This window comes from Tiliqua scincoides, chromosome 1 (assembly GCF_035046505.1).
Source record: "Tiliqua scincoides isolate rTilSci1 chromosome 1, rTilSci1.hap2, whole genome shotgun sequence".
Taxonomy (NCBI): Eukaryota; Metazoa; Chordata; class Lepidosauria; order Squamata; family Scincidae; genus Tiliqua; species Tiliqua scincoides.
The window spans coordinates 312,161,011-312,185,812 of NC_089821.1; the positions used below are offsets into that span (position 1 = coordinate 312,161,011).

General features: G+C 48.8%; 1 protein-coding gene across 1 annotated transcript in view; it reads right to left on the bottom strand.

The window, feature by feature from the left end:
- MDGA2 (MAM domain containing glycosylphosphatidylinositol anchor 2) overlaps positions 1-24,802 on the bottom strand; it is a 385,901-nt gene that overhangs the window by 115,398 nt on the left and 245,701 nt on the right. The window contains 3 exon segments of the mRNA XM_066630339.1: positions 2,584-2,829; positions 2,832-2,876; positions 14,590-14,919. Of these exon segments, the coding sequence (XP_066486436.1) occupies positions 2,584-2,829; positions 2,832-2,876; positions 14,590-14,919 (621 nt within the window).

The following is a 24,802-nucleotide window of genomic DNA, read 5'->3' on the forward strand; positions in this document are numbered from 1 at the left end:
TTTTGACCATTGCACAGAGTTTTAATTTACCCTCTGTAAGTTGCCCACTGAATGCGATACTGGGGGCCTGTGTTTTGTCTAGTTTGTCCCATCTTGGAAAAGCAAGAAGCCACGCAACAATCCTCGCCTACACCTACTAGCGCGTGTGCGAAAGGGTTTTTATAGGTGGGCACACTGCATATAGCCGACAGACCTGCGCCGCCTGCCGACTGTACCTGGACTTGCACCAAGTTGTGAGAGACATGAGGTTGCTTGTGCATAGTGAAGCCACTGTCCTTTCACTTTGGTTCCCATCACCAGTGCATTACTTTACACTTATACTGAAACACAACTGCTATTTTGCTGCCTATTCTCCCCGTTTGGAGAGATCTTTCTGGAGCACTTCACAATCCCTTCTGGTCTTCACCACTCAGAAAAGTTTAGTGTCATCCACAAACTTGTCCACCTCCCTGCTTATCCCTGTTTCCAGTCTTTTATGAAGATGTTGAAAAGCACCAGTCCCAGGACAGATCCTTAAGGCACTTTACTTTCCACCTCTCTCCACTTTTTTGTCAATTGCCCATTGACACCCCTCTCTGTTTCCTGGTCCTCAACCAGTTCCCAATCCATGAGAGGACCTGTCCTCTAATTCCCTGACTGTGGAGTTCTCTCAACAGCTTTTAGTGAGGGACCGTATCAAACACCTTCTGGCATTTAGTGAATCTGAGGAGACCCAGTGGAGGCCAGGCAGCCTAAGTAAAAAAGTGGGGTTTTTTTTAGCTGTTGGGGCTTTGTAACATGCTACATGCTGTGGGCTGGCAAGGAATAGCATTGGTCTGCCTGCCTGCTATGAAACCAAGTTTTTTTTTTTTAACTTACAATTTTTTTTAAGTTTATGAATTTTTAGGGTGTTTTTTAAACACTGATTGTGGGCTGTTTATTCTCTGTCTCTTGATATAGATATAGATGATATAACTAGTAAGCATCACAAGAGGTGATGCTTTATTGTTTTACTGATATTTTGAAAAAATATAAGTTTTATTGATATTTGCAATAAAACTTTTTAAAAATCCAATCTAAATAATAACTTGGCCTTGCATTTGTTGTCCTGGGAGCTAAACATGATAATACCTGTATTAAAAAAAATACCTGTATATAATATTTAAATGCCTTTTCCCCCCTTTTTTTCGACCACCTCCCTATGTTGACCAAATCCTCCAGTTCCTTGGGTGGTCAACTTAAAGAGGTTCTCCTGTACCAAACTGATGTCAAGGCATGTCTCCTCCAAATGAATACCAATTTAACTGAATTAATTCTAAGGCTGTGGCTCAGTGGCTGAGCACCTGCTTTGCTTGCAGAAAGTCCAAACTTCAGCTCCTGAAGCTCTGGGCAGCCCCTGCCAGGCTGGGTCAGCAGCACTAGCCCCATGGATTAAGGGTCTGATACCATTTAAGGCAGATTCCAGTAATCTGTAATTCATGTAAAAAAATCTAGACTTCAAACAACATGTATAGAAATTTTAGCAATATTCAGAAATCAAAACGGACAAAAGATAGATGCATGCAACCCAGTCCAGAAACAAAATCAGGTAATCTGGGGCAGAGAGAAACTCTGCTTTCCCCGCCCCCCCCACCATTCTCTAAATAACTTTGGTTTATGCAATTGCTGCTTTTCCCTTTGCAAATATCATCCCCACTCACTCAAACACCCACATGCTTTACAAGAACCACTTGCAGAGTTCTAAGACACCATGTTCTATATATAGCATATCATATCACAGACTGAATCTTACATAATTGCTTCCTGAAAAGGCAGCAAAGTGTCTTAATAAGCTACTCTACTAGGTCTTCCTCTGCTTTCAGAAATACCCCTGAACCCATTAAACTCAAACATGCAAACACACCACCTTCCTGACCATAAAACACCCACACCCACACACATACACTCACTCATGTCAACCACATTGTACAATCTTGATTTTCTCCGATGCTCTTTTGGTTGCCATGTCTGAATCCATTGACTAGAATTATCCGTAACAACATTCTTACGGGGCAGTGGTGGTGCACAAATCCAGTCAAAAACATAGGCATATCCTCCTCAAAACAAATCTGGTTATCACAACAATTTGTTAGCCATTTTGGCACTATCCAAAATCCTATTGTTTAGGGATCTGTGGCCCCAATCCAGCCACATTTATGCACTTTTCATCTATATCTCTCTCACTGAAATCAGCAGGATCTAAAACTGCTGAACTCTGGCTAGATTGTGTTGTATAGATGTAAAACACAACTCACAAGAGCCCATCCAAATCCACATTATTTGGCTTGCCACTGGTCAACTCAATATTGCCACTGAGTTGTACTCCAAAGAGACTACACTACTGTGTAAGTTAAGCTCTTGCTGGACAAGGACAGCCACAAAACAGACACCATGGCATCACGGAGCAAGCTTCTGCATCCATCATATGAATTCAAACCCCATCAGGAACATCTCAAAGCTTACGACAGAGAGCAGCAAATCCCATCTGCAAGAATTTGCAAACTATCCAAGAATTAGCCACTATCTCATTACCACAAGGAATATCAAGAAGGAGAATAGACTCACACTGTACAATTAGCTGCACCAGTGCCTCCCTGGGCTTGACGTTAAATCCATTGTACTGGCTGGTCTGACACTTGTAAGTCCCGGTCATCTCCCTGGAGACATTGACGATCCTCAGGATCCCATCGTAGCTCTCCATCTGCATGGTCCCATCTGGCATGGGGACCTCCTTGTCTGCCCTGGACCAGAGGATGATTGGCTTGGGCTTCCCGGTCACCTGGCACTGCAGTTCGACAGTATCTCCTTCCTGGTGACCAGGGGCGACTTTTCTTGTGGAACAGTCAGATTGGGTGGAACTTCAAATGGGGGCAAAAGGGGGGAAAGGAAAAGAAAAAAGAGAAGGAAACATTGGATGGTTAGTACTTGTAAGTCCAACTCATTCTGGCAATCTTAGGACAGATGTCTTGTTAGAGGCTCCAGAACTGGAACACCACTAGCAGCTGGTGTTCAATTAAAATTTGTTTAACCGAATTTGTAAGCAATCCAAACTTTGAGTACAATCCACCCATCAGTTCCCCTTTTCCACAAAGTGTTTCTTCTGGAGCTTGTGTTAAATCTTGAGCTCATCACATCTCAAAGTACCTGTGGAATGGCTACAGAACTAAGGTGGTAGCCCATCTTGAATATTGTCATGTTGGCAGCATAGAATGCCTTTTCACATTAATCCGCCTTGCCACCCAGTTTATACACTTTTACATCACAGCTGTGATGTAGCTAGAGGGGTGCAAAGCACTAACATTTGCAGGGAGTCTCACTGCGGCATGCAAGTGGCCCCTCCTTCCCCCCTTCAGAGCCATTCCAGACGGGGGGAGCAAAATGGAGACCTTTGCCTCCCCACCTCCCTGCATTCACCTCTGTTTTGCTCCCGTGTCCGGAATGGCTCCAAAGGGGAGGGGGAAGGGCTGCTTGCACACTGCGGTGAGGCTCATTGCAAACTTAATGCTTTGCACCTTCTAGCTATGCCACCACATCGCAGCAGTTACTTTCACATAATCAAGGCTCTGCAAGTCTATGATCAAACCCACTTCACTGTAAAGGAGAGCAGCAAAGACTCTTTACTCCTGCACTAAAAAAGCTGCAAGGCGATGCCATGCGCCCGTCTAACCTTGATGCCCTGCCAGCAGCAATGCTCTTGAGTTTCTAGAATGTCCTTGGATTTTGAAGGAGGAGAATCAGAAGTGCGCGATCCCCTCCCCCGCGTCTCTCTGTATGTGTGGTTGGAATGTAACACCACTGTGGCTTTACAATATGCAGCATTTACATTCCATTTTAAGTGGCCAGGCCAGTTTGCTGGCGCAAAGGCTTGCTCTGGACTCCCCTGGGACTCTCCATCTGCCCCTGTTGCTTCCAGTGCTGGGGCTCTGCATGCAGTCAGGGTGGCCAGTAGATCTTTCCTGACTGTGGTTACTGGGAAGGCGTTTGGCCTGACAACAGCCAAAAGCACTTCACACAAGTCTTAGCATCAGCCCTGTAAGTCCGGCTGCTTTGGTGGGTGCAGGGTGTTGTCTGATGGTCATATCAGCCTGGATGTCAAGCTGCCTGGACACCCAACCTGTGCTGTTATGAGTTCTAGCATGGATTAAAGGTGGGAGGTGAACGCAATAAATACGAATCCTGATCTTATTTTCATTGCCTCTTTAGCGGTTCAAGAAGCCATCAGAGTAATCCACCGTTATTATTCCCGTACCGGGAGGGATGAAGTGAAGGCACAGATTGGCTTACAACAACCATGAAGCACAATCCACTGTCACCATCCTAAACTGCAAATCACATGAGTCTATGGCAGAGATGTCAAAATAGATGCAGAATGCATCCCTCCAGGAAGTGAGTGCCAGCATAAATACAACTGTGGTTGTAATATGAACAATAAAGTCAAATACGTTCTAAGTAAAAAAAAATGTACACATTTTCACATTGAGTTTGAGGACTCAAAACTGAAGCGACTATCTTTCTCTCTCCGTCACTCTCAGGTGGACGGAATGTGGCCTCCCTCCTCCTTTCCTCAGGGGCAGCCCTTTTATTTTGGGAAGGGGGGGACTGACTACCAGGGCTTCAGTCTGCCCAGCAGCAGGTGCCACAGTCCACTTAACCACAATTAAAATGAGGAATATGCATTGAAACTTCACCAGAGGGAAACACCTACAGTGTATTGCGAAATTTTGACATGATCTCAACTCCCCACAGGAAGAATTTACAGCATGTGGCCCAAGAGGAATTCTAAAATAAATGGTCACAGAGAGGGACCATCGCTCAACAAAACAAAAAAACAACATTAAAACAAATGTTGGCAAGATGCTGCTGTTTGTTGGATTAACCCCTGCTAATTGGGTAAGAGGCACTTTTTCAAGTGGGTGCTCCTTTTTTTAGCAGGGGGAGAGTAACTGGCCCTCCTCACCCCAGCACTGTCTGTTCTAGTGGCTGTCTGCTGGTATTCCTTTGCATCTTTTTAGATTGTGAGCCCTTTTGGGACAGGGAGCCATTTAGTTATTTGATTTTTCTCTGTAAACCGCTTTGTGAACTTTTAGTTGAAAAGCGGTATATAAATACTGTTAATAATAATAATAATAATAATAATAATAATAATAATAATAATAATAATAATAATAATAATAATAATAATTTCTCAGATTAGTACCCCGCAGCCTGCTGATTCCCTTGATGTTCAGGGGGATAAACCATTCAGGACCTACAAAGGCAGGACACTGAAAAGCTGAGTTGCTGAGATGTGGGGGAGCTGCTCCTCCTGGTCCACCAGAAAAACAAACACAAGCAGATAAACAGAAGCACATTCAGGACACAGAAAGACAGAGCTGCCCTCCTCCCAACTCCCACTCCCTGCTTGCAAACAGCAGCACTGGAGTGAAGTGTCAGCCCAGGACTGCCTGGCAGCAGAAGAGCCCCTCCAAGCCCCTCCTGTGGGGGCCATGGAAGCAGCTGTCTGGAGACTGCTGGAAAGAGGGTGCTGGATGAGAGGCCTCCTCAGATAAAGCAACATGTACCTGTGGAATCTACCAATGGCTCTTAAGTCAGGGCAACTCAGTGGGGACCTCCACTGGAGGAAGCAGCATGCCTTGATGGGCACTGCCTGCTGAGAGGGGGGCAGTCACCTTCCTTTTGGTCACCTGCCTGCTGCTTGGTCACCTGCCTGCTGAGAGGGGGGCAGTCACCACCCTTTTGGTGGGCCGCTGTGAGATACAGGAAGCTGGACTAGATGGGCCTATGGCCTGATCCAGTGGGCTGTTCTTATGTTCTTAAGTACAAGTTCCCAGGAAGCCTTGCAGGTCTCTTGTGATCTGGTGTGCTCCCTGGGGCATTTGGTGGGCCGCTGTGAGATACAGGAAGCTGGACTAGGTGGGCCTATGGCCTGATCCAGTGGGGCTGTTCTTATGTTCTTATGTTCCTGCCCAGCCTGCAGGGTTACTGGGGGCATCTGGTTGGCCACCACTGACCAAGCAGATGTGGATTCAGTGAAATCATTGTGCATGGATCCAGCAATCTCTTCTCACTTCTCCTGACAAGGAAGTTCCTCTGACTGCCATCTGTGGCACAGATTGCACAGCACCAGGAGCCACAAGCACCCAGTTGGCCTTGAAGTGGGACTTCTTGATCTTGAAGGTGGGAGTCCTAGAATTGGAGACTGGAAGGGGCCTTTAAGGCCATTCTGAACCCTTCCTAAATCCCAGTTTCTGCTTGAAGACCTCCAGTCAAGGAGAACTCACCATGTCCCTCAGTAATCAGTTTAATTCTTAAACCACTCTGATCATTAAGGCATCCTATTCCCTGATATTTAATGGGCAAACACTTGAAGAAATGTGACTGTGCTGGGCTGCCTCACTGCAGCCCCTCACTGCAGCAGCTGCGCGCCTTTGTGCCCTCCAAGACACAGCAGAGGAGAGTGGTGTTGAGCAGCCTTTTGGGGAAGCATATCCGCCATCATTGTTCTCCTCTTTGAAGAGCCACCGACCAGGGCTCAGGTCCTACCGGCTCATCTTTACAACCTCACCACCAGACCTGGCTTCCAGATCTCCACTGGTTGTGTTTGTGGGTTTGCAGATACAACATTTGAGAATGCAGATTAAACTTCACATATAGGCTAATGCAGTGCTTTTCAAAGGCCCTGGCCTGAGGGCAGCCTGGAGGCAGGGAGGAAGCAGCAGCGCGATCCCCAGGATCGTACCGCTCAGGGGGGCTACAGGGGCTTGGGTATGTGTACCCAAGCCCCTGCAGCCTCCCGGGGGTGTGGGGAGCCCGGCACGACCTGCAGCAGGGCTCCCTGCAGCAGTAAAAGTAGATCCGCATCTACTTTCTTTATTCAGCTTGTGGTTGGTCTGTGGAACTCCTTGCCACAGGATATGGTGCTGGCATCTGGCCTGGATGCCTTTAAAAGGGGATTGGACAAGTTTCTGGAGGAAAAATCTATTATGGGTTACAAGCCATGATGCGTATGTGTAACCTCCTGATTTTAGAAATGAACTATGTCAGATTCAAGGGAGGACACCAGGATGCAGGTCTCTTGTTGTCTAGTGTGCTCCCTGGGGCATTTGGTGGGCCGCTGTGAGATACAGGAAGCTGGACTAGATGGGCCTCTGGCCTGATCCAGTGGGGCTGTTCTTATGTTCTTTTGAGGATGAGGAAAAAAAGAGCAAGGAAGGGAAGCCACAAAGAGCAATAAATCCATCCAAACATGGTGCTCATGAGTGACAACTTTGTGTCTGTGGTATTTCTCTTAAATAATCATCAGGGCGGCTGTCACAATGCTGCATGAACACGAATGAGGAGGGAAAACGTTCCTTAAGAGCCTCTGCAATTTATCTCCTCTGTATCTGTTGCTTTGAAAGCGGATAGAAGCAACCAAAAACCTAATAGTTTCCTTCTCCATCAAAACAGGCCCATTTGTTTTCCAGACACTCCCCAATGAAACTAAAAGGTGTGATGATTTTTAGTGGCAGAAATGAGAACTCCAAACAACACGTACAGCTTACAAATACCTTGACTGAGCCATTAATTACAGACTAAAAATGTTGTCCTTATGGCAACGGACACAATTTCTGTTAAACGGCAAGCAGTACGTTTGCACTGAAAAGGTGAGCACTTTTGTGCTCTGCCAAAGGCACCCAGGGGAGGTGGCGCTCCATCAGCAGCATCAGGGGTCTAAATGAAGACGTGACATTTAATTAGCAAATTTCTTTTGTGGATAAAAGGTCGGCTGAAGGGAGAGCAGCCCACCCTGCCCTGCCACAGCACATTCCGAGGCACCTCAACAGAGCATTTCAACCTGAGTCACACTGTCGAGCAAGAAGAAAACTCTTATTCTTCCGTAGATTCTTACAGAGAACGTGAGCCACTGGAAACTCAGGCTGGGGATACTTTGAGGCTTCTGTTGTGGCCACTCTTGCTGAGGAACTGATGGCCCAATCCTACCCCTGCCAGTCCATAGCATGCTTCCAAGATGATGGAGAGTCCACTGCAGGTTATGGGGGGGGGGGCGCGACAAGGCAGCAAATGAGAGGTAGGCATAAATGTTTCACACGTAGTAGGCTATCTGGCCACTTGTGAGTCTCTTTGGAACCATGCCAGCTATTTTACTGCTGTACGTCTGAGGAGAGGAAGGGGGCGTCCCATGCAAGCAAAAAGGGAGATAGTATCCCAGTGACTGCTTCTTCTGGTAGGATCCGTCCCCTCCAGCCCCTGAGCTGCCCCTTGTCCTCCTCCTTGAATCTCCCTTGAACCACTCACAGCCTGCCCCTGCTGCCCCCTTGCCTATTCTGCTGTGAGCTGGGTCTGCTGGAGGCAGGCACATGGAGCTGCTGGGTATTTGTGCCCGCAGCTCCAACGCACTTGGCAGTGGCATGCCACTCATGGCAGCACAGTGGTATTTACGACTGCAGAACACAAGTTCAGCCGTCTTAAACAGCCCACAGGATTGTGCCATAAGATTTTAGGAAGAATACGTGAAGGAAAGTGCCCTACAGGTAGACCACAGCTGCGATACAAGGACATCTGCAAGAGGGATCTGAAGGCCTTAGGAGTGGACCTCAACAGGTGGGAAACCCTGGCCTCTGAGCGGCCCGCTTGGAGGCAGGCTGTGCAGCATGGCCTTTCCCAGTTTGAAGAGACACTTGGCCAACAGTCTGAGGCAAAGAGGCAAAGAAGGAAGGCCCATAGCCAGGGAGACAGACCAGGGACAGGCTGCGCTTGCTCCCAGTGTGGAAGGGATTGTCACTCCCGGATTGGCCTTTTCAGCCACACTAGACGCTGTGCCAGAACCACCTTTCAGAGCGTGATACCAGAGTCTTTCGAGACTGAAGGTTGCCAATACAATACATGAAGCTGCCTCCACTGAGTTGAACCAGCACGCCCAACATCATCTACTCTGGCTGACAGTTGCTCTCCAAGGCATCCTGCCCCAAGACCCTTCTACCTGGAGCTGACAAGGAATGACTTTGCATGCAAGGAATCTACTGAAGGCCCTCCCCCGAGAGAGAGCAGGTCTGCCCAGCTGAATGTGGATACCAATACTTGGTGCAGTTCCATGCCCACAATCTCAGAGAATGGTGCTCATCAGTTGGGGGGGGGGAGGTGTTGAGATGTATTCAATGAAGTGGGGAATGTGCCTCAGAGATGACTGTCCCCATGATACACCCAGCTCACAGATGCCTTTTCTTCCTCCCTCTCAGTGGAAATGCTACAGGAGTCAGAAAATGCTATGAGCTCTCCAGAAACATCTGGTTGCCACAGCAAACCTCTGATCTTTCTATGTCTTTGCTTGGGCTTTGGTGAGTTTAACGCGTGCGGGGCAGGAGGCTTTCTCAGACCTTACCAGCAGCCCTCCCAGCAGCCCCAGACCTCCACATTCACTGTGAATTATTTGCTTCTCATAAGAACACAGTGAGGCCCACCACTCAGTTGACAGTGCTAGTGACCAATAGATCATCAGGGAAGACGAGTTATCGCTCAAAGCCTGCCGCCCCTCCCCTCTGTTTTCATTGCACGCTGCGAGGCATTGCATTGAAGAGGTGGCGCAATCCATCAGTGCCCGAGGATGCTGTGGAAAGCTTTTGGGTACAGCTACCTGATGGATGCTTCCGAGACACCTAATCACTCTTCCAAATGAATCCATCGCAAGGAAGGATAACGTATTGGCTACTTTCTACTGGAGAAGACACGCTCCATCGTACCAAATGGTCCCCTAGGCTCAACCTGGCGAGACGGTCACATCATGTGGAGGACACCCAATGACAGCCTCCCCCCAGCAGCACCACACTCCACTTCTCTAGGCGAGGTGTGTGTCGCTACAGTGGAAAAGAGGAACACAAGCAAGTGACAATGCCCACCCGCCGCAAAGTGCTTTTCAGATCTGTACATGTTTTCCCCTCCCACACTGGTCCAGGATTTAAACTAGGGAGGAATGGAAATGCCCTTTGAGCTTCGCCACATAAGAACATAAACATAAGAACAGCTCCACTGGATCAGGCCATAGGTCCATCTAGTCCAGCTTCCTGTATCTCACAGCTGCCCACCAAATGTCCCAAGGAGCACACCAGATAACAAGAGACCTGCATCCTGGTGCCCTCCCTTGCATCTGATGTAGCCCATTTCTAAAATCAGGAGGTTGCACATGCACATCATGGCTTGTAGCCCGTAATGGATTTTTCCTCCAGAAACTTGTCCAATCCCCTTTTAAAGGCGTCCAGGCCAGACGCCATCACCACATGCTGTGGCAAGGAGTTCCACAGACCAACCACACGCTGAGTAAAGAAATATTTTCTTTTGTCTGTTCTAACTCTCCCGTTGTCTGTTCTAACTCTCCCAGGTTTGCAGTTAACAGGTGAGGGAGAGCTGGAAGTCATTTTCGTGGGGGGAGGGGCGGAAAGCTCACCACTGGTGTTTTTCTTGGAGGCTGCTATTTATTTTTAGCCAGCTCAGAAGCCACTAAGGGGGATATAACTGCAGTCTGAAGGGAACTTCTGGGGAATGGATGGCTGCAGACCCCTAGCTGGGTTGTTGTATGCAGATGTGCCAGTCAAGGACACTGTCTTATTATTTAGCTGCATGATCCTAGAGCAGCATTCCTTCATGTTATGATACGTGCCCCAGTGAATTTGCAGGCTGGATAGGGCAACGCTAGGCCCTGCTATCTTGGCCTGCATACATGCAGTGTAGCCTAGGTGCATCATGGGGTTGGCTGACGAAACGAGGCACAAAAGGGATGATGCAATACCCTGCAATACCCTGTCACAAGACCATGAGTCATACTGTCACCTGATCACACCCTGCTTCCCATTGGCCAGTGCCAGTATATATTGCAGCGTGTGCAAGCCGCTGGGTGGGAGATGTTATGTGGAGTGTCTGCGACAAGCTATGTCGGTGGAGTTGGTGATCGGAGATTGTGGCAAGTTCTGCCTTTGCTGTTTGCTTTGCTGTGCTGCCTTTGCACTGTAAATACTGTACATAACTTCAGTAAAAGGACGTCTGGTGGTGGAGCACTCATTATTTCCCAGGAGTATCTGCCTGACTTGGGTCTCTGGAGCAGCAGCGTACTCAACAGTGCTCCTCAGAGTCCTGGGGCTCCTCAGACCCAAACAATTGAGATTCGCTGTTGTATTGCTGGCGCAGGACTGAGTAGGCCCATTTGGACAGCAGAGGCCTACCTCTGGGCACTGGAATAAATCTTCCTTTGCCTGGAGGAGACCTCAAAGACTGCCACCCTCCTTGAGACTGGGGAGGAGGCCCACCCACCTTTAGTCACCACAAGGCAGCAGAGGAGACAAGCGGCGCCACAGCCAACACTGAGTTACCCTTTGCGACTGGCCAGTCATTCCAGGTAGCGGGTTGCTGTCATCAGGAGGGGTGCGTCAGAACCCATGTGCTGCTGCCAGTGTGCTCCGCTTCCTTTACTGCCTCCCAGCATGCAAAGGTAAGCATGGGAATGGCTCTCCCTCCTCCCCAGTCCTGCAGGAGCTGCTGGCAGCTTCCCCTTGCAAACACCTTACTGGCCACCACGGCTGTGTGACCTTCCTCCTGCACTGCTGAATTTGTGGAAGATCACTGGGGCAGCAACTCTTTTTCTGCCCGCGTTACTGTGCAAAATGTTGTATGCACTTTCTTGGCACAACAACAGCAGAGGTGGCAGGATTATGAACAGCAACACGCACTGTGCACCATGTGGGCTTTTGTGGTCACTTTTGCATTCTTAAAAGTCTTCATTGCCCCAAAGAGGCCCTCAGTCTGACATCTTTGTCCACCTCCTGAGTGTGCCACAACGGAAAGTGTCAGCACCAGCCCCGGTCTCTTTGTGACTCTTGCAACTGTTGCTGTCCTTTTAGCAGGCACACCAGTTGTCCAGATGGCAACTCCAATGAGCCGGGGGGGTGGTGGTGGTGGTGGTGGCGGCGGCGGCGGATGGGACACACAGGACTCCACTCATGCAAAGGTTTCTCATTTCTACCAGGAAAGAAAATACGCTATATGCATATAAGAATGCCCCTTCGTTTCGCTATATTAATTCAGTACCAATTACAGCATCTCTAAGCCTGGCTAGAGCAGTGGTGTAGCTAGAGGGGGTGCAAAGCACTATTTGCAGGCACATGAACACACCGTGCAAGCAGCCCCCCCCCAATTTGGAGCCATTCCAGGCAGTGGGTGAATGCCATGGAATCATAGAATTGGAAGGGACCTAAAAGGCCATCTAGTCCAACCCAAAGAAGACCCAAAAAAGAGGCAAATGACTCTGTTTTGCAGCCAGCACCCAGAATGGCTCCGAACGGGAGGGGCTGCTTGCATGGTTTGTTCAGATGCCTGCAAAACTTAGTGCTTTGCACCCCCTCTAGCTATGCCACTGGCTGGAGGTTTCAGGTAAAGAGGCCCTGATGATCCAGCAAGCCTGGCTATTACTGCAAGGTGTTTTTCAGACATGCTGCATCATGATCAACATGCAAAAATGTCAGCTAATCATGAATTGCGCACACCTGATTCCGTAATTTGAGTTTCAGGAACCCCAGGACTACTGGGGGAGTCTCATTTGGCAGTCCAATCAGGACCAGGCACACCTCTGGCCACAACTCTTCATGACACATCCTGCACAAAGCTGTAACTCTTGCTGAATGATGAAAACCCATGCGCAGGGTAGACGCATGGCTGCTCCTGTGTGGTATTTAACATCTCTCAGTTGCTCTTGTTGAAAATGTCACTCTCCTGACAAAACCTGGACCTTCTGAACCAAGCACTGACGACGCTTGTCTGTATGATTGCACAGAGACTGTCTCCATGAGACACCTGGAGTCTTTGAACAGTGCTGGGGCTACATTCCCTGAAAGCCGAACACTGAGTGAAACAGGGTTGTAGTGGCAGTGCGTAGAGGCAGGAAATGAGTGCTGATTGGTCGAGAATGCACTACTCCCATTGGTTAGAAAGACTGTCAGTCCCACTGGGACAAAAAACGCTGCAATAAATCAGCGCTAAAGCAACCAGTATGGGAGGTATGAATGTAGAAGCATGGGTCTTAAGCACTTGCTTCTGCCTATCTACATCAAAAGTTTAATATGAAGTTTGAGGATTCTGTACCCCAGACTCATCAGAGGCCAAACCTCAGATTAAACGACTTGCTTAGACCCTGATCTGACTCATCCCCAAAATTAGCCCCGTTGCAAGAAGCCCTTTCTAAAAAGCAGCTGACCCATCACTAGAAGGAACCAGACAGATATGGGGAGCAGCATAGTAAAGCACTAAGTTTTGCAGGGAGGCTACCTACAAAACTTAGTGCTTTGTACCCCTCTCGCTACACTACTGGATATGGGTGAGCTCTCTCCAACTTTTCTGGGATCAGCTCAGATGTGATCCATATTTTCCTCAAAAACATTCAAAAAATTGAAAAAACTTGGTTAGTTTCCAGAGCGTGCTTGAGGCCTGCAAAAATGCCCTCCTCACACCCCACCTGTCCCTTGCAGTCTCCAGAAGTCCTTCCCTTCTCCCTGCGACTCCTCTGTATTCTGACAAGTTATGGGGGAAAGGGAAGGACTTTAGGACAGGTGTTCAAGTTATATCTGTTTTGCTTTGTAAAGCGCTTTGTGAACTTTTTGTTGAAAAGGAGTATTTATAAATATCATAAATATTTATTAATAAAAATTTATTAATACTACAACTACTTATAATAGTTCCTTGGGCTCTGTGTTCTAGTGCACTGCTACCCAGAAGTGCAGTTAGCAAGAAGAAGAAAGGAGGGGGGACAAATTGGCCTGTTCTCCTCTTCCTGCACTCAGATCAGGCTCACCCATGAGGAAGAAAAGTGGTGGGGACACACACACACCACATTTGCACTCTGCTTCCCCTGCTCTACCACTTCCCCAGGTGCCACACTATGCTCCTGGACTGCAGACTAGAAAGGGCAGATATTTACATCTTCCCGCAGCCCTGCTTTGGAGGAGGTGGGGGCTGCTGTGATACTGCTCCTAATTGCTCTCCAGTGACTGGGAAGAGTCACTACCTCCCTTTGCCTCCTGTCCTTCTTCGCACCTTTGTACTGGCCAGGTAGGGAGAGTCTTTGGAGCGGAACTCTCAGGATCCCGCCTGCCTGGCTAGTACTGAAGATCCATCCAGCAGCAGAGGGGAGGGGAAGGGTGCAGACCCCCTGGCATGCATGCCAAGAGGCAGAAAAGGGGTGGGTGACATTTAGGTGCCACACTGCATGCTGGTTCAGCTTGGTCCTGGACCTGCCCGCACGGTGCCCTTGCTGCTATTTGGCAGATCACTAAAAGGGAGGGGGAGAGTGCTGGGAGGAGGGCGGCTGGTTGGCAGGGACAGGGAAAACTGAGAATTACCCAGCTTAGATTTTGAAAGAAGCTGGAGAAAAAGTGGGACTGCAGTAGCAGGCAGAGATGGGCTCTGTGAGCTTGGCCACCTGGTTTGGAGCTCCCCTGCCTGATTCTCCTGATCCTCTCAGGCCTCCCATTTCTTCGCCAGTAACTCCTGCCAGAAAGCAAGCACAAAACAGAGTTGCAGAAACACCCTCACCTGTGCTACTGGAAATGTTGACATCGATACTGATGTCCGAGATGCCTCCGCCCTTCAGGGAGGCGACACACGTGTATGTCCCAAAGTCTGTGAATTTCAGGTCAATGATGTCCAGGTTGGTGGTGCCTGGAGAGACGTCTGGGTCTGTTTGGGTGATCACCATCCTTTCGGAGCTGCGCAGAGGCCGGCCATTTTTGAACCAGCTGAACGTGAGCTCTTCAGAAGGAATCGCCTCCACCTGGCAAGAGATCTTCACCTCCCGGCCAATCTGGATGTTGTCATCCTTATGATAAGGGTCCGGCGTGATCCAGAACCGTCCTTTCTTCAGGGCTAGAAAGGAAGGAAACTGTTTGAAACAGTTCAAAGCAACACATCAGCCAGGGACACACTTTTGCTCTGTAAAACTGCTTTGCAAATGACTTTGTTGAGAAGCAGCGCATCAATATTCTTAATAACAATAATGATAGTGACTGTGAAGTGAGAGTCTGCTCTTCCCTGCAATGCCCTCAGTGAGGGGACGCACATCCAGGGTGCCAGCAATGGGGGTGGCGATGCTGGCAGCAGTGGCATAGCTAGAGGGGATGTAAAGCACTAAGTTTTGCAGGGAGCCTCACCGCGGCATACAAGTGGCCCTCCCCCTTCCCTTTCAGAGCCCAGCTCTGAAGGGGAGGGGGTGAGGCCGCTTGCATGTCAGAGTGAGGTTCCCTGCAAAACTTAGTGTTTTGCACCCCCTCTAGCTATGCCACAGGTTGGTGGGAAGGCAGTGCTACAACCAAGAACTTCTTCCAGCATTTCCTGAGTCAGGCTCTTGAGCTGCCACAACTAAGGCCTTGCTGCCCAAACAGACTGCTCCTATCAGAAACTGCGCAGCCAAATGCCTGCCAACTGTGGCTGCCCATCAGCCCGGTTCTATGCATGTCTAGTCCACCATCCACAGCACTCTGGCACTCATTCATTTTGCAGTGTTTAGCTACAGAGACAAGGGTGCTGATGAGCAACAGCTCTCCTGCTCTGCCTGGTCTGCACAGCCCAATCCTATCTCATGTCACTAGGGCTGACGCAGCCATACTGTCAACCTATGAGTCTACTTCGACTGTGCTAGCTCTTTGGTTGGTGTAAGTCCAGGTGGACCCAAGGGGTATGACAAAGCTGGGCATGGGGCACAGCATTTTGGTAGTGTTGTTGCCGCTGCTAAACACCCCTTGCCTGCCTCTGCCATGCCTCCCAGTTGGTTTGATTCCCGCCCTGTTTCTCCCCCTCTCCACTCCGTTACAACATAAGAACAGTCCCACTGGATCAGGCCATAGGCCCATCTAGTCCAGCTTCCTGTATCTCACAGCGGCCCTCCAAATGCCCCAGGGAGCACACCAGATAACAAGAGACCTGCATCCTGGTGCCCTCCCTTGTATCTGGCATTCTGACATAACCCATTTCTAAAATCAGGAGGTTGCGCATACACATCATGGTTTGTAACCCATAATGGATTTTTCCTCCAGAAACTTGTCCAATCCCCTTTTAAAGGCGTCCAGGCCAGTTGCCGTCACCACATCCTGTGGAAAGCAGTTCCACAGACCAACCACATGCTGAGTAAAGAAATATTTTCTTTTGTCTGTCCTAACTCTCCCAACACTCAAATTTTAGTAGATGTCCCCTGGTTCTGGTGTTGTGTGAGAGTGTAAAGAGCATCTCTCTACCCACTTTATCCTTCCCATGCATAATTTTGTATGTCTCAATCATGTCCCCCCTCAGACGCCTCTTTTCTAGGCTGAAGAGGCCCAAACGCCGTAGCCTTTCCTCATAAGGAAGGTGCCCCAGCCCAGTAATCATCTTAGTCGCTCTCTTTTGCACCTTTTCCATTTCCACTATTTCTTTTTTGAGATGCAGCGACCAGAACTGGACGCGATACTCCAGGTGTGGCCTTACCATAGATTTGCACAATGGCATTATAACATTAGCTGTTTTGTTCTCAATACCCTTCCTAATGATCCCAAGCATAGAATTGGCCTTCTTCACTGCCACCGCACACTGAGTCGACACTTTCATCGACCTGCCCACCACCCCAAGACCTCTCTCCTAATCTGTCACAGACAGCTCAGAACCCATTAGCCCATATGTGAAGTTTTGATTCTTTGCCCCAATTTGCATGACTTTACACTTACTGACATTGAAACGCATCTGCCATTTTGATGCCCATTCTGCCAGAGATCCTTCTGGAACTCCTCACAATCATTTCTGGTCATCACCTCTCGTAAAAGTTTGGTGTCGTCCGCAAACTTTGCCACCTCACTGCTCAACCTTGTCTCCAGGTCATTTATGAAGAGGTTGAAGAGCACCGGTCCCAGGACAGATCCTTGGGGCACACCGCTTTTCACCTCTCTCCATTGCGAAAATTGCCCATTGACACCCACTCTCTGCTTCCTGGCCTCCAACCAGTTCTCAATCCATGAGAGGACCTGTCCTCTAATTCCCTGACTGTGGAGTTTTTTCAGTAGCCTTTGGTGAGGGACCGTGTCGAACGCCTTCTGAAAGTCCAAATATATATTGTCTACGGGTTCTCCCGCATCCACATGCCTGTTGACCTATCCAAAGAATTCTAAAAGGTTTGTGAGGCAAGACTTACCCTTACAGAAGCCATGCTGATTTTCCCTCAGCAAGGCCTATTCATCTATGTGTTTTGAGATCCTATCTTTGATGAGGCATTCCACCATCTTACCCGGTATAGAGGTTAGGCTGACCGGCCTATAATTTCCCGGGTCCCTCCTCTTTCCCTTTTTTAAAGATTGGTGTGACATTTGCTATCCTCCAATCCTCTGGCACCGTGGCCGTTTTGAGGGACAAGTTGCATATTTTAGTCAAGAGATCAGCAACTTCATTCTTCAATTCCTTAATAACTCTTGTGTGGATGCCAACAGGGCCTGGTGACTTATTGATCTTTAATCTATCAATGAGGTCTGAAACATCTTCTCTTTCAACCTCTACCTGACTTAATTCCTTGGTCAGGAGGGGCCAATTTCTCTGCCATCTCTAAGTCTCCTTTTATCTCCCCTTTCCCTCCCTCACTATCCAGAGGGCCAACTGCTTCTCTGGCAGGTTTTCTGCTTCTAACATATTTGAAGAAGCTTTTATTATTCCCCTTAAGCTTCCTTGCCCTTTACGGCCTCTCTAACTTGGCTGGTTAGCCACGCGGGCACCTCCTGGACTTAGTCGAGTCCTTCTTCCTTTGCGGTATACACTTCCGCTGGGCCTCTATTACTGTTGATTTGAGCAACCTCCATGCTCTCTATAGAGACTGGACTTTTTTTTACCTTCCCTTTCAACCTCCTTCTAACCAGCCTCCTCATTTGAGGGAAGTCCACCCTTCAGAAGTCAAGGGTTTTTGTAAGAGAGTTGCCCGGTATTCTTCCCCCGACGTACATGTCGAAACGGATCGCAGCATGATCACTGTTCCCCAATGGCTCAGTAACATTGACAGGTCCTGAGTACCGCACAATATTAAATTCAGAGTCACCTCTCCTCTGGTGGGCTCCATGACTAGCTGCTCTAAGGCACAGTCATTTAGCATGTCAAGGAATCCAGTCTCCTTTTTGTGACCAGAACACAAATTGACCCAGTCAATATGAGGATAATTGAAGTCCCCCATGATTACAACCCTGTCCCTCCTTGTCACCTCCCTGATCTGTTTCCTCATTTCAAGGTCCACTTCTGGTTTCTGGTCTGGAGGACAATAGTACACCCCCAGTATTACATCGCTCCTCAGGCCTGGTAATTTAACCCACAGAGATTCTATGGTGGAGTCGGACCTGCCTTCAATCTCTACTTTGCTGGATTCTACCCCTTCCTAAACGTAAACGGCCACCCCACCTCCAACACACCCCTCCCTGTCCCTCCTATAGAGTTTATAGCCCAGGATTGTGGTATCCCACTGATTTTCTGCATTCCACCAGGTTTCCGTTATGCCCACTATGTCAATGTTTTCCCTTGTCACCAGACATTCCAGTTCTCCCATCTTTGCTCAGAGACTTCGGGTATTTGCATAAAAGCATTTGTATGTGGAATGCCCCAGGATGAGCTGCTTATTTGCTCCTTTGTCCCCGCATCCTCTCATTGTGCCAAACCATCTATCACATCTCATCACGCTACCATTCCCAATTTCTTCTCCCACTCTGCCTTTGCCTTTTTGTTTTCTAACCTCCCCATCCTCGTCCCAAAGGGATGAGGATTTCCGAACCAGATGCCCCTCGGCTCCTGTCGGCCTTCCCCCAAGGATCAGTTTAAAAGCTGCTCTGCCACCTTTTTAATGTTATGCGCCAGCAGTCTGGTTCCATTCTGGTTCAAGTGAAGCCCGTCCCTCTTGTACAGGCCCCGCTTGTCCCAAAACATTTCCCAGTGCCTAAAGAATCTAAACCCCTCCTCCCTACACCACCATCTCATCCACACATTGAGACCCCTGATCTCTGCCTGCCTAGCTGGCCCTGCGTGTGGAACAGGTAGCAATTCTGAGAACACTACCTTTGAGGTCCTGGCTTTCAGCTTCCTACCTAATAGCCTAAATTTGACCTCCAGGACCTTCCGGCTACACTTGCCCACTTCGTTGGTGCCGACATGCACCACAACTGCTACCTCCTCCCCAGTGCTGTTTTTACAGGGTTTTTACAACTTAAAAAACCCTGCACTAGTTTGCTGCCCTCTTCTCAAGGGAAGAGAAGGGCAGTATCTGGGGCCCTGGCCTCCTCGCCCTGCTGCTGAACTCGTACAGATGCTAAACTCAAAGTGCCTTACCTGGCACTTTGTTCCTAAGGCACTGGGTTCCCAGAGGCCATGCGCACTTCTGCAGAGAGGCAGGCCCTAGCTTTATACTCTTGGCTGGCTCCTCCTCCCTCCCTCCTTGCTGATTGAAAGGGGGCTGGTCTTCCCAGGTGAGATTACAAATGATCAGGAAGACAAAAGGCAGCTGATAGGCCTAATTTACTCTGCAGGCTCCTGAATGGGGTGCTTGGATTTGCCTAATGGAGCTCTTATCACCTCCTAAAGGACAATGACTATGCTAAATTGCCTGGCCCTTCCTAGGTTCTTACCCTCCTAATTCGGTTCTCTTAGGCTGGACTGTTTTTTAACCTCAAGCTGCTTTTTATTTGAGTTTAAACTGCACTGGTTTAAGAGTTTTGGGGGCTTGGCAGAACTTACACACTAAGGTTTAAATCCTGTTTTGCCCTGTTCATAAAATAGAGACACCAAGTGTGCTTTCTCCCTCTATTACCCTCTTCTTTGTTTAGTTTGGGGTCTAGCTTCCTATCTAAATTATACCTCCTGCTTTTATTATGTGTGCACCTTTATTTATTTATTGCTCTCACCTAGATCCTGTGTCCCAATGTATTGAACCTTACAGCCCCACTCTGAGCAAGATAATCCTTGGTGTTTCATCTACCATCTTGAAAGCATGAGTATTCCACAGCACAAAGAAAGCACTGCATTATTTGATGAGATTTTAACAACCGACCATACCATACCTGACTTTTGAAGCTTATTTCCGCATCACTGCCAAGGTTACAATTCATGTAGGCGATTCATGTGCTTTGTGTATTATTATACGTGCACGTGTGGACGTGCATGTAAGGGAGACTAGACTCAAATGCCTCCATGCGGCGCACAATGTTATTTCTGCATAACTTTTGAAGTCATGAGCCTAAATGTGAATTATGTAATCTCGGACTGTGCGTCTCTATTTTGTCTCATATTGGAAAATGCCCAGGGGAAATTTTATTAAGCAAATACTCAGGTCAAATGCAAACGCTGGAAGACAAATATTGAAATGCAAATTTCAGCTGCACTTGTCATGGTCTTTACAGTCTCACTGAGAGGAGACTGCTTCCGAGCTGCCTCGCTTGCACGGCTCCTGCCTGCGTGGCGACTCCTGCGAGGAGCTGGCCTGGGTAAAACTAGGGCACAGCGAGCATTGCTCTGCCTGGGCTGACATGCTGACGTACTCACAGCCAGCGAAGTGTGACATGATTGGTACAAATGGCAAAGGCTAGGGATGTGCTCGCTGTCTCTGTGTCAGGACACTGGTTTTAAGGTAAGAATGAACACTTTGCACATTTGCTGAAAGATTCACAATGCACACTGGGGCCAGTCTTACAAGGGCAGTTGTGGTTTACAATAGGACACTGTTTCTCCCCCCCCCCCCACACACACATTAATAACAGGACATATAACACATCCATGCGCACAGTAATGCAGTTTTCATTCTATTAAGATTTGTAACCTGTAGGGATCTTGTGCAATATCACAAAAAGAAACACAAGCGCACTGCAACATCTAATTCATTAGTTTGCTGCTCTGATTAAACCTTCTGGTTTATTTTACAGCCCAATCCTGTACTTGAGTCACGCCTCAAGCTAGGGGTGTCCAAAGTTTTTGGCAGGAGGGCCACATCGTCTCTCTGACACTGTGTGGGGGGGCCGGGGAAAAAAAGAATTAATTTACATTTAACATTTGAATAAATTTACATAGGTTTACATAAATGAATATATTAAAGATGAACTTATATGATCGAATGAAGGTCTTGCAATAGCTCAAGGCCTATAAAAGGCCTTACACAAAGCAAGGCTGGCCTTTCCTTTGCTGCCGCTACTGCATCACAGATGTGAAACAGCAAGCAGTGGAGGGAGCCCTCATCCCACAGCTCACACGAGAAGTCAAACAGTCATCCTCACGCTGTGAGCAGTTGCATCGGGCCATTGTGGGCTCCAACAAATCTCCAGAGTGCCAGAGGCTCATTGGAGACTGGAGGCTCCCTGAGGGCTGCATTGAGAGGCGTTGAGGGCCACAAGTGGCCCCAGGGCCGGGGTTTGGGCACCCCTGGTTTAAGCCATGTCCTTGGATCAATGCGGATCCCAAAGGATCTCCTCTATGGAGAACTCGTGCAAGGAAAGCGCCCTACAGGTAGACCACAGCTGCGATACAAGGACATCTGCAAGAGGGATCTGAAGGCCTTAGGAGTGGACCTCAACAAGTGGGAAACCCTGGCCTCTGAGCGGCCCGCTTGGAGGCAGGCTGTGCAACATGGCCTTTCCCAGTTTGAAGAGACACTTGGCCAACAGTCTGAGGCAAAGAGGCAAAGAAGGAAGGCCCATAGCCAGGGAGACAGACCAGGGACAGACTGCACTTGCTCCCAGTGCGGAAGGGATTGTCACTCCCGAATCGGCCTTTTCAGCCACACTAGACGCTGTTCCAGAACCACCTTTCAGAGCGCGATACCATAGTCTTTTGAGACTGAAGGTTGCCAACTACTGTATGTCCATGGATGCAACAAGATGCAAATGTGCAACAAGAGCTGTACTGGCACCACAGTCTGTGCCAATGTCAAAGGGCACTGGTGCAACTCCACTGGCAAAGAGGACATAAGAACATAAGAACAGAAGAGCAGCCCCACTGGGTCAGGCCATAGGCCCATCTAGTCCAGCTTCCTGTATCTCACAGCGGCCCACCAAATGCCCCAGGGAGCACACCAGATAACAAGACACCTGCATCCTGGTGCCCTCCCTTAAAACAAAATGGAGAAAATGGGACAAGGCTGGGGTGTAACATAGGAGGGATGTGGGAAGTCTGTGGGCAGAACAAGGAGCTGGCATGCATATGCCATATCCTAACCCCATGATGGACATGCCTCAGCAGCTGGAAAAATGCTATACCATTGACACAGCTGGTGTAAGAAGGAGTAGCCCCACAGAAAACAATGGGGAAGAAAAGAGATCAAACAATTTCACCTCTTGCTCCACCAACCCCGTCCCATCTGCGATGGAGCACAGGATACAGACTACACAGCGCAGTCAACGACAACTCCCAACTCCAATATCTAAGCCTCTGCCAGGGACAGCAAAGTTCGGATATGAGCTGTAGCACTCTGAACCACTCCTCGCTCACCCTGAAAGAACACAGAGCAGCGGGTGGCCCCTCCCCTCCCCTCCACTCCACTGCATCTCAGATTTGCTATTGAAGCTGCAAGTGCCTCTGCGTCCTCCAGGTGAAGTTCTGCCCCCGGCTGGGCTCACCCCACGCGCTCCTTTAATCTGTCAAAACATCCCTATCTCGCAAACACACATTTTGTTGGACATGAATAGCATCCAGCGCAGCCTCTCAGCTCTTTGCTGGAGCCGCTGCCAACCGCCAATCCCTCCTTACCTCGCAGGAGGGACCCAGGAATGCTTCGCTTTGTATTCCTTGGCAGATATTTATGTGTTTGTCATGCAGGGCCTGTGGCATCAAATACATTCAGGAACAGGCCTGGGAGGAACTGCAAGCTGGAATTGCAAGCGAACTGCTCACCACTCTTGAGTCTTGGCCGTGTAGGTAGGTGAGATAGGCAGGTACAAAAATGTAACTGACTAAGGACATGCTTCCAAATCTTCCTGGTTTTCCCCCTACACTTCCTGCCCACCCAGACCTCAAAGTGACTACAGTGGAAAAAGCAAGATGCTCCCTGACTGAGACAAAGAGCTCAGCTGCCAGGGCTGGGATAGGGCTGAGCCAGATGGCAGAGCCGCAGGTCTGACTTTAAAGCGTCAACCGAATGTGCAGCCAGTGAAGCCACCGAATGTGCGGCAGCAGTGAAGAAGGCCAATTCCATGCTTGGGATCCTAAGAAAAGGCACTGAGAACAAGACGGCTAATATTATAATGCCGCTGTAGAAATCGATGGTAAGGCCACACCTGGAGTATTGTGTCCAGTTCTGGTTGCCACATCTCAAAAAGGACATCATGGAAATGGAAAAGGTGCAAAAGAGAGCGACATAGGCTGCAATCCTAACCACATTTTCCTGAGAGTAAGCCCCATTGAACAAAATAGGACTTACTTCTGGGCTGGGGCACCTTTCTTATGAGGAAAGGCTACAGTATGGGCCTCTTCTGGAAAAAAGGCACCTGAGGGGGACATGATTGAGACATACAAAATTATGCACAAGAACGACAGAGTGGATACAGAGATGCTCTTTTCCCTCTCACTCGACACCAGAACCAGGGGACGTCCACGAAAGTTGAGTGTTGGGAGAGTGAGGATAGACAGAAGAAAATATTTCTTTACCCAGCATGTAATTAGTCTGTGAAACTCCTTACCACAGGAAGTAGTGATGGCATCTTGCCTGGATGCCTTTAAGAGGGGATTGGACAAAAATCTGGAGGAAAGGTCCATCATGAGTTACGAGTCATGGTAGGTCTGTGCCAGCTCCTGGTTTTAGGGGCAGGCTGCCTCTGATTGCCAGTTGCAGGGGAGAGCATCAGAACACAGGTTGTGACTGTTGCCTTGTGTGCTCCCTGGGGCATTTGGTGGGCCACTGTGAGGTACAGGAAGCTGGACTAGATGGGCCTTTGGCCTGGTCCAGTGAGGCTCTTTTTATGTTCTTAGGTCTCAGCTGCGGCAGAGAGGCCAGTGGCTTGACTGCAGAAGTCGTTCCCCAGCCCACTGTGGGTAGCAATACTGACAGGTACATGTCGTATTCTAGTGCTGGCCAGATGCTGCTCTTTGCTAGGAGGAACCACCATACTCTGTGGGGGCGGGGGAGCATTCCTCTCAATGCCAGGTTCTGGCAGGGAAACTGAGGAGGAGTGTCTCCACCAGCCTCATACTTCTCCTGCTGGATCAGATGGGCTGACCCAGCAGCAAAGAAAAGGGAAACAGAAAAAAAAATGGAGGGAGGGAGAGAGACAGAGAGCCCCTCATGCCAGTTCCATGGGGACCATTGTTCTGGTTTGGCTGCTCAGGGCCTCAGTCTTGGAACTGAGCACAGATGCCAAAGCAGAGAGCTGGTGAACACTGGTTCAGGACCGCTTCTGGGTCAATACACACATCCCAGCAAGAGAAAGGAAAAACAATTCCATAGGTGTATCCCCTCCCCCCACCACAATGTCTGCCTCTACATATTCCCTTGAGACAGTCAGGCTGCAGTCCTAACCACACCTTCCTGAGAGTAAGCTCCATTGAACAAAATAGGACATACTTCTGAGTAGACCTGGTTAGGATTGTGCCCTCAGTTCAATGCGAACTTTTATACTGCTCTTCAAAGCAAGGGTATTGGGGGGGGGCCAAAACCAAACTCATGCCATCAAGGTCTCCTCCACGCAGAGAACACCTAGAAATGTTTAGCTTTGAATAAAGCAGAAATCCAACATGAATTGTGTTGTGTGTTAAAAGGGGGGGGGAAGGATCCTACTATATAATA